Genomic DNA, 15,808 nt, shown 5'->3' with positions numbered 1-15,808 from the left:
TCGTTATCTCGCGTGTATACGGCTGGCTCGCTACGCTGCCATGGGAACTGACGCCGGCCAGAGGACGGAGCAAACCCGCGGTGGAGCCGTTCCGCGCCCGGTGGAAATCCCCAGTAAGGTTGACGTGTGGGAGAGCGCGCGCACGGACCGTATAACCGTGTTTCGACGACCACCGGGAAAGTCTCAGGCCACACCCTCCCAAAAGTCCGCTCACTCTGCGTGTCTCCACAACAAGTTAGCGCCCAGAGCGATTTAGAGACTCTGGAGGTGAGTATGGTTGTAGCCGTCGCTAACTGTGCACAGCAATGATCATAAACAAAGCAGCATGGCTAATTATTATGCACAGTGTCTCCGCTGATCATAGACATAGTAATGGTGAATTAACGGTACGTGCTAACTGTACACAGAGTGTCTGGTGCTTGTTGTAAACAAACAGATCGCTAAGTGAACACCTCCTGCAGCAGCAGCACATACACACTGTACTGCTACAGAGCTAACTGTAGCTAACTGTAGCTAACGGCGGCTCTTCTTAACGAGCCGGTGTCGTGCCAAAAAGTGATTGCCTGCCAGAATCTGATTTCTGGCCGCGGGAGCGCGCACGGCAGCCCGTTGAGCGGTAGTGTTTACATTATGAAGCTCATGAATGACATCAAGTCATATTTAGGCAGAAATAACCTCTCAGTAACTATACTATGCCTTCAATCAGTTTTTGCGAGGTGAAAACTGATTGAAAACTGCAACACACATCCAAACATGGGAAGCAAACGCTATGTAGGGATCAGATCAGATAAAAAACAATGCAGAGTCACGAGGATCATTGCAAAAGTTATCATATCTTTATTGAAACCCCACCAATAAATCATATTCATTATTGTCTAATTTCCAAAGACAGGGCTAAACAAAGTCATCAGACATACCAAGCAAATAGACGTGTCTATCACGTAGTTGCCATGTCTGATTTCGCTACAAACTACACTTCTTTTGGCCACAGTTGTAATAATTACGCAACAACAAACGTTAAACTTTCGAAGCCACATGCCTTTGCTATAATTACATTATAATACAGTTGTGTGTATCTGCATATTAAGACCGTTTAATCCAGAGAAAAGCAGACGTGTTTACGCTACCGCTCAACGGGCTGCCGTGCGTGCGCCCGCGGCCAGAAATCAGATTCTGGCAGGCAATCACTTTTTGGCACGACACCGGCCTCCGGCTCGTTAAGAAGAGTAAGAAGGAGTCGCTGGATTTGTCTCCAGTCACTTCCTTGAAAAAATAGTAATGAAGTGGGTCTAAAGTCTTCTCCTTCTCCTCCGGCAGGCTATACGCTATCCACCATAATGCTGCCCTCCCCGGTCATATCCAGATCTAACAAACTAAGGGTTTTTGGTTTAAAAATATGTATTCGATAAACTATATAAACTAAACTATATACATTTTCATACCCCCTCTCCCCTTGTGATGACAGAAGCAAGTCAAGGCAGATTATAAGCAGACAACAAACAAATCAGCAGAGCCCAATATTTTTATTTGGCTTTATCTTATTTTAATATTTTATAATGTGTGTTAATGAATTCTGGGATAAAAATATTCATATGTTTCTCAGAAAGGCACCATGGTGTTCTTTGGTCTCCAAATGATGCTTTAATCTCAGTTTAGCCTGCAGACCCTCACTCTGGATCAAAAGACAGATAACATGTGAATTCATCACTGGTCTCTATTCTTACAGTGTCAGATGACCCACAACCTGTAAAGCGAAGAGGCAGCATACCATGGCTGCCACCTGACTGTGAGTTTAACTGACCTGACCTATATTATTTTATCTGACAATATCTTATGTTTATATTTTTTATAATATTAATGGATTTGGGATGAAAATATTCAGATGTTTCTCAGAAAGGCACCATGGTGTTCTTCAGTGTTCATGTTGCTTCAGTCTCACTCTGGAGGCAGATTACATGTGAATTCATCTCTGTTCTCTGTTTTTACAGTGTCAGATGATTCACAACCTGTGAAGCAGAGTAGCAGCTTAGAATGGATGTTCTGTATAATTGATTAAATTAGGTTAGATTCAACGTTATTGTCATTAAACAGTACAGGTACTTAGACAACTAAATTACATTTAGCATCTAACTAGAAGTGCATACAGGCAAGTGCAAAGTGAAATAATAACATAGAATTACAGTTTTGGATAGGTGTTGGGCACTTACTCACTTTAAAAAAACATTTTTTTAAATCAATTGATTTCTTTTCAGTGTCTGAGCTGAGAGTTGTTCTGCTGGGGAACAGCTGGTCTGAGAGGAGTTCAGTGGGGAACTTCATCCTGAGAGAGACTCTGTTCAGCACTGAGGAAGAACCAGACTGCTGTGTGAGAGTCAGAGGACAGTTAAAGGACAAAGAAATAGTTCTCATCAACACTCCAGATCTGCTGCATCCCAACATCTCTGAACACAAACTAAGAAAACATGTAGAAAACTGTGTGAGACTCTCTGATCCTGGACCTCATGTGTTCCTGCTGGTTCTACAGCCTGAAGACTTCACTGAGGAACACAAACTGAGACTCTGCAGAGTCCTTGAAAGCTTCAGTGATGAATCATTTGATCATTCTCTGGTTCTGATTTCGCCACCCAGAGAGGAGAGTTCAGCTTTCATGGACAAATATGAACTAAACCAGCCATTAAAAGACCTGATCAGAATGTGTAAAGACAGACATCTGAAGTGGAACAATCTTGAGCTTCCACAATTGTTTACATGTTTAGATGCCATTGTAAAAGAGAACAATGGAGATCATGTGAGCTGTGATGTATTTAAGGATGCAGCACCAGGCTCTGATCAGGAAATCCTGAAACAAGCAGAAGGAGCCTGTTCTAACTTGGATCAACCAAAGGCTGCTGGTAAGTTCAGGACAGTTATTAGTTAATAAGAACTTTTTAATGACCACAAATGACTGTAGAATCATACTGTTGTACTTGATATTACTGTGTCTTTTACAGAGGTGAAAGAGTCCAGCAGTCCTTTTGCTTAGCTTTGGCAGACTGGTTGCTGTCTTCCAAGTTAGGTTGTTTGCTCTCTCCTGTTCGTGTGAAGCAGTTGAGAGACATTCTGTCATGGTCCCTGGGCTGACTGCTTTTGTAGTGAACTTTGTGTTTACTTATCAAAAATCTTGAGGCACTGCTTTGGCGTGGCTATGTCCAAATAGGCCACAAGCAGGAAAAATCAGAGAGCAGAAGCTACCCTCTCCTGCTACTCAGATTGTGAGGATGGCCAGCTCTCGGCAGATTTAAACAAGTGCCATTCTGCTTCCATTCCTTAATGATGGTTTAACTGAACTCTGTGAGATGTCCAGTGAGCTGGACATTTTTTTGTAGCCATCTCTTGATTTATACTGTTCAATGATCATGAGTGTTCTTTTGTCCTCATGGTACAACACAGATGTTTTTTTATACTACGATCACTTGACACACATCAACTGTACTCCGGTGATCCCCATTTCACTAACTGTGACACTGCTGGGATCAACTAGCTGGACCTCTGTTGAATTAGTTCAGTTACTTTAAAGGGTATGAATACTTATGCAATCATTTATTTTACCTTACATATTTCTAATCAATTGATACTATTTTGTAACAATCTGTTTTCACTTTGATATTAAAGAGGGTTTTTAACATCCAAGGGATATGAATACTTTTGCAAGCCACTGTATGGCTAAACTGTTGGCATTTGTAGCATTGTTTAATGGTGGGTGGAGGCTGGGCCTTCTCCACTTTGTACTGGAAAAGGTCCATGTAGAAGCCTAAGTGGATAAGTCCGGCGGCTTAGGTTGGGTTGATGAGGTGGATTTTGATGAATGTGGTTGGCTGTTGGGTGGATTGTGCTTATTATTCTGTGTATTCTGGAAACATTGATGCCTTGTTTTTGTCATTCTTCTCTGATCTGTTCCTCTGTGATGTTGGTGTAGATTTCTTTGATGACCAGAAGTCTGGTGTGGGTTTCACATGGGGGTGTGGTGCTCTGTTTGCGCTCTAATTTGCAGGTGAACTGTGCTCTGTTGAATGCTCCTTTAGGCCATGGTGAGAGTAGAGTTGAGCAAAGGGATGTCTTTAGGGAAGATGAGCATATTGCCATTTCTCATGTGGATGACTCTTTGGAGTTGGGCTGTGGATTGAGTTTTTGGATTTCCTTGAGGATGGATTGGTTGGTTGAGGTTTTCTAGTTTTCAATGACGGCAGGTGTGATGTGTTGGTTTTCTGCTGATTCTCGTTTAGCTCTTTTTCCGGTATTGAGGGTCTGGTATTTGTGCATGTCTGTGTTCGGATAACAGAGTTTTTATAGCTGCTTGGACTTCCTATGGTGATAGATTTTCTGTTGGAGAGCAAAGGGGACCCAGAACATTGTTGCCTTTACATTCAATCCTATCTAGAATGTAAAAATGAGCAACGTCCATTGTGGCATACCAGTTGGTCCCAACAAGTTTGTATTATCCAAATATGTATAGTATGTTTATCTCTACATCAGTCAGACATTTGGTACAAACTAACTTGAATTAACATAATATAATTTTAGACCATCAATGACTGGGTTCCCATCGGCATGAATAACTAATTTATGAACAGGTATTTGGAGTACAGAGGAGAAACAGGTGACGTGAAGACAACATTGTTGGTTAAAAGCCTCAGCTGTAAACAACACTTCAAACAAATGTTTTCTGGAGTGTCATGTAGTCCCGGTTCACATTATGTACAGTGGGATGTACTGGACTTAGGAGACAATTTGGCTCTGATTAATTTGTCATGTAGTTAAAACACACCAGTTATAAGTTTGTTGAATGAAAGCCCAACTCTAACTAATGCTGTATCTTTGTTCTGTCATAGCACGTGGTCTCAGGATTGTGATGTTTGGAAAAAGCGAGGACAAAAACAAAATGATATGCAACTTCATCACTGGGAGCAAACAGTTGAAACATCATTTAAGGATCCAAAGCAAGCATTGTGAGGTTGCCCATGGAGAGTGGAGAGGAAATCCTGTGAAAGTAGTTAAAACTCCGAACCTGTTCAGTCTGTCTGTGGAAGCATTCAGAGAACAGATGAAGCAGTGTGTGAGTCTTTGTCCTCCTGGACCAAATGTTCTGCTGCTGGCTGTGAAGCCGTCTGATTTCACTGAGGAGAACAGAAAAACACTGAAGTTCATCCTGAGTTTGTTTGATCAAGAAGCCTTTAAACACTCTATGGTCATCTTGACGCAAGACGGGAGTGAAACAAATGTCTCTTTGAATCAGCTCCTTAAAGACTGTGGAGGAAGACACTACAGCATGTTCAAAGATGACCACAGACTTTTGTAAACTGTAATGTTTATTAGGTTTTGTTTTTTTTCATGTACACAAGAGACATACACAGCAAAAGAAAAAACACTTAACATTAATAAAACAGTATCAACATTCATGGCTGCGGGTATCCATATTCTACAAAATCAGATTCATACAATTTACAGTTCACATGTCTTTCGTTATGTCATACAACACCCATTTTTTCCACTTTGAAATAGAAACATCTTCCTTCAGTCGAAGTTGGTAGGTCATTTTTTCCATACAGTATATTTCTCTTACAATCCCTAGCCATTGTTCTATGGTAGGAGATTCAGTCTTGTACCAGTTTCTTGTTATTGTCTTCTTGGTCGCAATCAGCAGTATCTTGACTATATAACTATCATTACCAGTTACACTTTCAGTTACATTTCCAAGGTACATAATTTTACTTTCATTTGGTATTTCATACCCCAATATATCTTTAATTATGGCACCGACACCATCCCAAAAGGAGCGCAGCCTGGGGCACATCCAGAAAATATGTGCATGGTTAGCCTCTTTGCTCCCACATGCCCGCCAACATAGTTGTTCTGTAGCACTTTGTCGACTTTTAATCTTGGGTGTGATAAAGAAACGGGTTAAATTTTTCCACCCAAATTCCCTCCACGTTTGTGAACTTGTAGTCGAGTGTGGTGTTTCACACATATCAAGCCATTCCTCAGGGGTGATGTCGATGCCCAGCTCCTTCTCCCATCTAGTCCTAATGTAATCAGTTGAAGCACCCGTACAATCTCTAAGGTTTTGATATAGTACAGATACCACCTTGATTTTTGACCCATTATACACTCGCATTAGTACATCTATCACTCCGTTTAATATTTTTGAGCTCCCTATTTCTTTTATGAAAAAATCCCTTAGCTGTAAGTACCTAAAAAAATCATCATTTTTTAACCCATATGTTTCCCTAAGGTCCTGAAAAGACATTATGTTTCCACTCTTTAATATTGTGCACATGGCAGTGATTCCCTTCCTATCCCAATTTCTGAATGTCATGTCATTCAAGTTTGGCTTGAATCTTTCGTCATACGCAATCCAGCTCAACAATCTCACTTCCTGTTCTAATCTATGCCGTTTTATGAAATCAGCCCAGATAGTCAGTGTGTGGGAGGTTATTGGATCTATTGAGTCTTTTAATGTTTTTATTAATGTAATGTTGCCCAAAAGGGATTGTACTGGTATGTTAGTTACCCTCATCTCAATCTCCTTCCACTTGGAGTTATAGTGCTTGTCACACCACTTAACTATTGGTCCAAGTTGTGCTGCCTCATAATAATCTTTTAAATTTGGGAGTGCCATACCCCCCCGGTTCTTAGCCATTTGTAGCGTGCTATATTTTATTCTTGGTTTTTTACCACCCCAAATGAACCTCGATATCATCTTGTCCCAAATTTTAAATCTTTCTAACGGTATCTTGACAGGGAGGGATTGGAAGAAATACAACAGCCTAGGAAAGATGTTAATTTTAATAATGTCAATTCTTGAACTAAAGTCAAGTGATATAGTCGACCATCTTTCAATATCCCTCTTAATTTGTGTATGAATCTGATCATAATTTATCTTCTGAAGATGGCTTATCTGTTTTGTGAGGGTTACCCCAAGATATTTTATGTGTTCTGAGTTCCATTTCCATTTATAAGCTCTTGTAATTTCCTGGGAAGGGGTATAATTAAAAGCCAGAATCTGTGTTTTGTTCACGTTTATTTTATATCCTGAGTGGTCTCAAAATATACTTATAAGTTTCATCAAATGTGTTAGACTTGTATCGGGTCTTTCTAAATATATTATTACGTCGTCTGCAAACAGACTTATTACATGTTTTTGTTCTTTAATATGTATTCCCTTTATTTCCTCACTCTGTCTTATAGCCTGCGCCAAAGGTTCAATGTATAAGGCAAAGAGGAGAGGGGACAGGCAACATCCTTGGCATGTTCCCCTCTGTAGCTTTATGCTTTTTGTTAGGCTACCATTAATTTTTATTCTAGCTATAGGATTCTGGTAGATTGTATTGATACATTTAATGGCTTCTTTATTAAACCCAAAACGTTCTAATGTTAAATATAGAAATGTCCAATTTACACTATCAAAAGCCTTTTCAGCATCAAGACTCAGCAATATAGCCTTAGTTTCTTTCATTTGTATTGAGTTTACTATTTGCAGAGTCCTTCTTATGTTATCTAATGTTTGTCGTCCTGTAATAAATCCAGTTTGGTCCTCGTCAATTAATTCTGTCATGAGAGTCTGATATCTCTTTGCTATAATTGATGTGTATATCTTGTAGTCCACGTTGAGTACAGAAATGGGTCTGTAGTTGCTACAGTATTCTGCATCTTTGCCCTCCTTGGGGATTACAGATATGATTGCTTCATTCCATGAGGGTGGCAATCTACCTTCCTTAAGGGTACAGTTAAAGGATGAGACGAGGAGAGGGGTTAGTTCTTCTCTAAAAGTTCGGTACCACTCTGATGGAAACCCGTCACTTCCTGGTGATTTATTTGCCTTAAGCCCGGATATTGCCTTAGATATTTCTTCAGGAGTTATAGGTGCTGTCAGAGCATTGTTTTGTTTTTCTCCGATAGATGGCAAATCAAGAGAATTAAGAAACTGCCTTTTTGCATCTTCATCCGATGAGGGTGGTTGAGAGTATAATTTTTCATAATAATCTCTGAATGTGTTCTCTATTTCTACTTCTTTATGTCTTAGATGGTCTGTGAATGGGTCTCTGATCTTATATATCGTATTAATCACTTGTTGTTTCCTAATTCTCCTCGCCAGAAGCCTTGTGGCTTTAGGGCCTGTTTCATAATAATCTTGTTTCAGAAATCTAAGTTTTTTCTCTATTTCACTTCCTAATATATTATCTATTTCCCCTTTAATGACCTTTATTTCTTGTTGGAGTTGGGCTGTACAAGTGGTTTGGCGTTTTACCTCGAGATTTTTTAGTTTTTCAACTAAATTGAGATATTTTGCCTGCTTAAGCTTTTTTTGTCTTGATGTGATGGCTATTAGTTTCCCCCTTATCACCGCCTTCAGTGCATCCCATAAGATAGTAGGGTTGATTCCTTCTGTGTCATTTTCCTCTATGCTTTTCTTTATTTCATTCTTAATTTGTTCTATTGTTGTCTTGTTATTTAATATGCTTACATTCAGTCTCCAGGTGGTGTTTTTCTGCCTTTTATTCAAAAGCACATTTAAGTGGACTGCACTGTGATCTGAAATGTCAGCTACACCAATTTTGCATTCTTTTACTTTGTATAGATCCCAACTGTTCATAAAAATATAGTCAATTCTAGAGTGTGTGTTATATATAGTAGAGTAGTGTGTATAATCTTTTTCCATCGGATGCAGTTCACGCCATACATCAACCAGTCCATGTTCCTTCAACGACATGTTTATGAATTTAGATATATGTGTCTTATTTCTTTTTATACTTGTTGTGTCTACCCTATGATCCATTATCATGTTAAAATCACCAGCACATATCACTATACCTTCAGATTCTAAGGCCATAACTGAGAATAATGATTTAAGGAATTGTTTAGTACTCTCCGGAGGAGCATATACATTAATTAGCGTAACCATCTCTTCCTGTAGTTTCCCCTTAACTATAATGTATCGTCCTTCTTTATCCTTGATTTCTTTTAGACATTCAAAGTGAGTCGAGTTCTGTATAAGTATTGCCACCCCTCTTTTGTTACTTTGTTTACAAGTACTGTAATAGGTCTTTCTAAAACCAAATTTCTTCAGCTTTTCATGCTCTTCCTGGGAAAGATGTGTTTCCTGCATGAAGATAACTTGAGCCTTAAGTTTTCTCATTTTCAATATTACCTTACGTCTTTTAATTGAATTGTTCAACCCATTCACATTTAAGGACACTAACGATGTGCTGTTCATTTATAGCTTTGGAAGATGACGTTATACACTTCCCTCGAACCCATATTGCAGCCATGAGAACATACAACAGCCCAAAGAACATTGAGCAATTCAACAGCAAAAAAAGTCGAACTAAGATTACAACAGTAGGCACTTGCCTCCCACGTTTCCCCCGTGGGTTGAGGGGAAATCCCCATAAAATATGAGGGCCCCTCCTTATTGAGGTCCATTATTAATATCTCGATTCTCTTGAACATCTGTCTCATTATTGCTCACATATACAGAGCCCGATCAATCTTAACAATGAAAACTATTAAGTCCAATTACCCAGGTCCTCTTAGATACAATCTTTTAGACTATTTATCTTCAGTGTCTTACGTGTGCTATTTCTCACTTACTTACTCATTTAGATGCACTCACATACTTTATATGTCCATTCCTTTGTATTTCTGTAGCTTATGTTTTGCTCGTGTGACCACAGACTTTTAATGGAGAAGATGGAGAACATTGTGCAAGAAATCAAAGGAACCTTCCTCACCTTCAATGATGGATCAGGCCAAAGTCTGAACACATGAAACCAGCTTTAAACATGGTTCTGTGTGGGAGGAGAGGAGCAGGGAAGACCTCAGCAGCCAAGGCCATTTTAGGTCAGACAGAGCTTCATTCAGTCTCCAGCTCAGAGTGTGTTAAACATCAGGGAGAGGTGTGTGGACGTTGGGTTTCCCTGGTGGAGCTGCCTGCATTGAATGGAAAACCTCAGGAGGAAGTGATGGAGGAATCATTCAGGTGTATCTCCCTCTGTGATCCTGAGGGCGTCCATGCCTTCATCCTGGTCCTTCCTGTGGGTCCCCTCACTGATGAAGACAAGGGAGAGTTGGAGACCATCCAGAACACTTTCAGATCTCGAGTCAATGACTTCACCATGATTCTGTCAACTGTGGAGTCAGATCCTACAGCTCCAGATGTTGTTAACTTTCTAAAGAAAAACAAGGACATCCAGGAGCTCCGTCAGAGCTGTGGAGGAAGACAGTTTGTCCTCAACATCAGGGACCAGCAGCAGATCCCAGAGCTGTTGGACAGTTTGGAAAAAATGAGACTGAGACCCAAAGAAGACAAACCAAGCTGCTACACAACAGAAACATTTGCATGTGGCCAAATGGAAAAGATCATGAAACAAGAGGCTGAACTGAAGGAGCTGAGAACAAAAAGCACAATCAGCTGTAAGTACAATACATACACATTTAACCCTCTTTAAAATAGGCAAAATTTGAACTTTCCAACGATCCTAAAGTGGATCATTGGTTTACGAAAGTTTCTGTTATAAAAAGTGACCAAATCGAAGCTTAAATGTTGATATTTATGTCAGAATCAATTTATTCTACATGTATTATTTAAAATGTGTCCCAAAAAAAGCTTTGCACTAACCAGATCCTTTTTAAAAACATTAAATTCTGCGCTTTTCTGATTTCTGTCATTCTAACTATGTTATTCTGCACAAAGACATGTTTGAGTTGTTCCCACTTCTAGCCATGATTGTGCTGATTCAATGGAGCTGTAGGACTTTATATTTATATTTATTATTTACTTTATATTTATTATTTACTTTGGATTTATATATTGCAGTGGATACAAAACCAGGTAAGCTTGTTGGGGTTCAGAGGGTTAGATATATAAAAAAGTAATATATTATATATTTTCCTGTGTTCTAAACCAACCATTGGACATTATACATTGGATGTTATTTTCTTTCAACTGTGAATATTTAAGGTAACTCCTGTTGCTCTTGTCTCACAGGTGATGAAGAGCAGCAGAGCCCAGAGAGTCTCAGGATTGTGCTGATAGGGAAGACCGGCTGTGGGAAGAGTTCTTCAGGAAACACCATTCTAGGAAAAGAGGAGTTCAAAGCTGAATCAAGTCAAATATCAGTTACTAAAGAGTGTCAGAAAGCAGAGAGTGAAGTGGACGGTCGTCCTGTTGTTGTGGTCGACACTCCTGGTCTGTTTGACACAACTTTGTCTCATGAAGAAGTTTATGAGGAGATGATGAAATGCATCAATCTTCTGGCTCCAGGACCACATGTCTTCCTGTTGGTGTTACACATTGGCAGACTCACATCAGAGGAGAAGGAGACATTGAAACTGATCAAGGAAGGTTTTGGGAAGAATGCTGAAAAGTTCACCATCATTCTTTTCACCAGAGGAGATTCACTGGAACGGGGCAAGATTTCTATTGATGAATACATTGAAAAAGAGTGTGATGAATCCTATAAGGAACTGATTTCTGACTATGGAGGAAGATATCATGTGTTCAATAACTGTGATAAACAAAACCACAAACAAGTCAGTGAGCTGGTAACAAAGATGGACACCATGGTGAAGGAGAATAGAGGCAGCTGCTACACCAATGAGATGCTGCAAGAGGCTGAGGCAGCAAAACAGAAAGAAGTGGAGAAGATCCGGAAGGAGAAGGAAGAAGAGATGCAGAGAGCAGAAATTGAGAAGGAGAGAAAACTGAGAGAAAAACAACTTGAAGAAAAGGAGGAAGAAATTAACAAGGAACGTGATAAAAGAAAGAGAGAACAGGAAGAGAGAGAAGAAGAAGACAGGAAGAGAAAACAACAGGAAGAAAAACAAAGACAGGAATGGGAACAGAAAGTTGAAGCTTTGGAGGAAAAAATTAGATCAGAGTCAGAATTAAAGGAAAGAAAACTGAAGGAGAACAAAAAACAGATGAGAAAAGAACGAGAGAACTGGGAGAAAACACAGAAAGAAGAGAGGAAGAAACGAGAACGAGAAGATGAACAGAGACGACAGGAGGAACAAACTAGACTGAAAAAGCTTCAAGAAGAATACGAACAGAAAAGAGAAAATTATGAAAAAATAATCAAAGAGGAGAGAATCAGAAGAGAAAAGGAGGAAAAAGAGAGAAGAGACTTTGAGGAAAAACAGAGAGCAGAAAATGAAAGGGAGAGAAAAATGAGAGAAAAACAACTTGAAGAAAAGGAGGAAGAAATTAACAAGGAACGTGAGAAAAGAAAGAGAGAACAGGAAGAGAGAGAAGAAGAAGACAGGAAGAGAAAACGACAGGAACAAAAACAAAGACAGGAGTGGGAACAGAAAGTTGAAGCTTTGGAGCAAAAAATAAGATCAGAGTCAGAATCAAAGGAAACTATAGACAGAAAACTGGAGGAGAGCAAAGAAGAGATGAGAAAAGAACGAGAGAACTGGGAAAAGGTTAGAAAAGAGTGGTGGAAGAAACGAGAACAAGAAGATGAACAGAGACGACAGGAGGAACAATCAAGACTGAAAAAGCTTCAAGAAGAATACGAACAGGAAAGAGAAAATTATGAAAAAATAATCAAAGAGGAGAGAATCAGAAGAGAAAAGGAGGAAAAAGAGAGAAGAGACAATGAGGAGAAATGGAGAGCAAAAATTGAAAAGGAGAGAAAACGGAGAGAAAAACAACTTGAAGAAAAGGAGGAAGAAATTAACAAGGAACGTGAGAAAAGAAAGAGAGAACAGGAAGAGAGAGAAGAAGAAGACAGGAAGAGAAAACGACAGGAACAAAAAAAACGACAGGAGTGGGAACAGAAAGTTGAAGCTTTGGAGGAAAAAATAAGATCAGAGTCAGAATCAAAGGAAAGAAAACTGGAGGAGAGCAGAGAAGAGATGAGAAAAGAACGAGAGAACTGGGAGAAAACACAAAAAGAAGAGAGGAAGAAACGAGAACAAGAAGATGAACAGAGACGACAGGAGGAACAAACAAGACTGAAAAAGCTTCAAGAAGAATACGAACAGGAGATAGAAAAATATGAAAAAATGATCAAAGAGGAGAGAATCAGAAGAGAAAAGGAGGAAAAAGAGAGAAGAGACAATGAGGAGAAATGGAGAGCAAAAATTGAAAAGGAGAGAAAACTGAGAGAAAAACAACTTGAAGAAAAGGATGAAAAGATCAACAAGCAACGTGAGAAAAGAAAGAAAGAACAGGAAGAGAGAGAAGAAGAAGACCGGAAGAGAAAACGACAGGAGTGGGAACAGAAAGTTGAAGCTTTGGAGAAAAAAATAAGATCAGAGTCAGAATTAAAGGAAAGAAAACTGGAGGAGAACAGAGAAGAGATGAGAAAAGAACGAGAGAACTGGGAGAAAACACAAAAAGAAGATAGGAAGAAACGAGAACAAGAAGATGAACAGAGACGACAGGAGGAACAAACAAAACTGAAAAAGCTTCAAGAAGAATACGAACAGAAAAGAGAAAATTATGAAAAAATAATCAAAGAGGAGAGAATCAGAAGAGAAAAGGAGGAAAAAGAGAGAAGAGACTTTGAGGAGAACTATGAGAAAAAACTGGAGAATCTGAAGAAGACATATGAAGAGGAAACCAGAAAGAAAGCTGAAGAGTTCAATGAATTCAAAGAGAAACGCATCAAAGAAATTGCAGAGCACCAGAAACAAATGCAGTACAAAAATATGCAATATAACATCTTAAAGGCACTTTCCACCAAAAAGATACCAAATCTGTCAAAAATCAGAGATTTACTGAAGCAACAAGAACAAGAAATGGAGCAGGAGAAAGATGAAGAGAGAAAAAAGAATCTGCAGGAAAAACACGAAAAGGATCTAATTGACTTGATGCAGAAACTTTTGGATGAAGACAGTTCAACATTTTGGGGACATTTGAATGATTGGTTCTGATACAGTTGCTTAAAGCTTATTTGGTATGTAAAGCTCTGTCAACAGAGTTTGACTGGTTTTGATCTCAGATCTAAAAATTGTGTCAGATAAAAGCAAAATGTGACAAAGTGCACAAGGCTTTTTATAAGATACAAACAATGTGGCACATAAATGGCCATGAGATAAGAACTTCAAGTGACTCCCAGTTGTTGTAATATGGAGAAAAAGAAGGCTACTAAGAAGTAATCTGTGCCTCGTTTGTATTTTTATATGTGGGGGTTAGAACCTGTTAAAGCTCCCCTCAAGTGTATTTTGACATTTTATTGATATTTCATATTTGACTGAGTTGCAACACAACCCCCTTTATGTATATATTTCTATAAAAGTATTTAGAATCAGCTGTTATCAGCTCCTGTATGCAGTGACCCATGGATGTACAGAAAAATATCACAGGATTACTTTACTGCTGAAGAAAACTTAAAAACATGATGATTCTCAGGCTGTTCTGGAGTTATAAGGAGTGTCTTTTTTTAATCTGATTTCCAAACCAACATTTGTGGTTGTTTATTTGGATTCACACCTGAGATAAATAGTAAGACACACTGAATTTAAAATGTGTTTATCCTGCCTGATGTCTTTGTTATGTTGTTGTTTTTAATGTGAGGTTAATACAGACAGTGAAGAGGTGACAGGAGATGAGAGAGCAGCTAATGTTGCAGTTCATAGTCAGCATCTTAGTCTCTGTTTTGCTTTTTATTATTTCTTGGCTTCTGTGAATCATGATTATAAAGACAGTGACACAGTAAATATAAGGGTTTGTGTTGCTGCTGCATCAGTCTGAGACACTCAGAGAGAATGTGATGTGATACGAGGAAAAGCATCAAATATGACATTATGAATATAAATACAAATTTGGCCCGCAGTGTAATTTTATTTGGCCCGCGAGGCAATACCAAATTATTATATAATTATTGTACTATAAAAGCTGACCCGCCGGTATTATACGGCGCATTTACCGCTAATACTATAAATCCCACAATGCCCTGCTGTTGTTTTGGCGCGTCAATCAGGACAGGACCCAGAAACGCTCCTCTGTGACAGTCGTCATAGCAACCTCAAGCTAGAGCTGTCTCCGAGCTACCCCTTCCCAAAAATGGCGAAAAGAAAGGCAGAATTTATTAACCTGTTGAAAAAGTTTATTTTGATATTTAAATCAGAAGGATGCAAATAGAAAAGGGGCATACGATTTTTATTTATTTTTTATTCAATACATTAATGACATTGATGTGTTTTTTATTTGAAATTTGATTTTGCATGTCTGCACTTTTCAGTTATATATTGTATCTTTATAAGCGTTGCTGGTTCCATATTTAATGGCCCGCGATTTTATTCAAGTTTTAAATTTTGGCCCATTGTGTATTTGAGTTTGACACCCCTGCACTACAGGATGATCCCCTGCAGCTTCACTGTGTTCAGTTTTATCCAGCAGGTGGAGCTCTAACATGAACTACTGAGCTCAATCTGTCTGCATTTACCTCTTCAGATTTCTTTTCCTTTTTTCTGTCAATGCATTTAAAATATTTGACACTGAAAAGCTTAAATGTAGTTAATGTTAAATGTAATATTTCATGATAATGCCTAATGTAACGTATTTCACAATGTAGTTTTCGAAAAAAATAAATCTGATGAATATTTTAACTGATGTCCAGCATTATTTAAAAAAAATCACATTTTTATTTAAAGTATGCAACACATGTCCTAATAAGCATTTAATAGGCTATACTAGATATCAACAATATATGTATAAAGAGATGATTTTGACATTTATTGCATATAAACATTTTGTCTGCTGGGAAGATTTATTTTTTATTTACCCCACCTCTGCTCTTCCCACTAATCATGTCAGAAA

General features: G+C 38.7%; 1 protein-coding gene across 1 annotated transcript in view; it reads left to right on the top strand.

Annotated features, from left to right (window-relative positions):
* LOC131974164 (trichohyalin-like) overlaps positions 1–15,592 on the top strand; it is a 40,767-nt gene extending 25,175 nt beyond the window's left edge. Inside the window, exon 2 of the mRNA XM_059336351.1 lies at positions 11,024–15,592. Within this exon, the coding sequence (XP_059192334.1) occupies positions 11,024–13,920 (2,897 nt within the window). The 3' untranslated portion in view covers positions 13,921–15,592. The remainder of the gene's footprint in view (positions 1–11,023) is intronic.
* Positions 15,593–15,808: the final 216 nt, after the last annotated feature.

This window comes from Centropristis striata, chromosome 7 (genome assembly GCF_030273125.1).
Source record: "Centropristis striata isolate RG_2023a ecotype Rhode Island chromosome 7, C.striata_1.0, whole genome shotgun sequence".
NCBI lineage: Eukaryota > Metazoa > Chordata > Actinopteri > Perciformes > Serranidae > Centropristis > Centropristis striata.
This window is presented reverse-complemented; position numbering and strand designations above follow the sequence as displayed.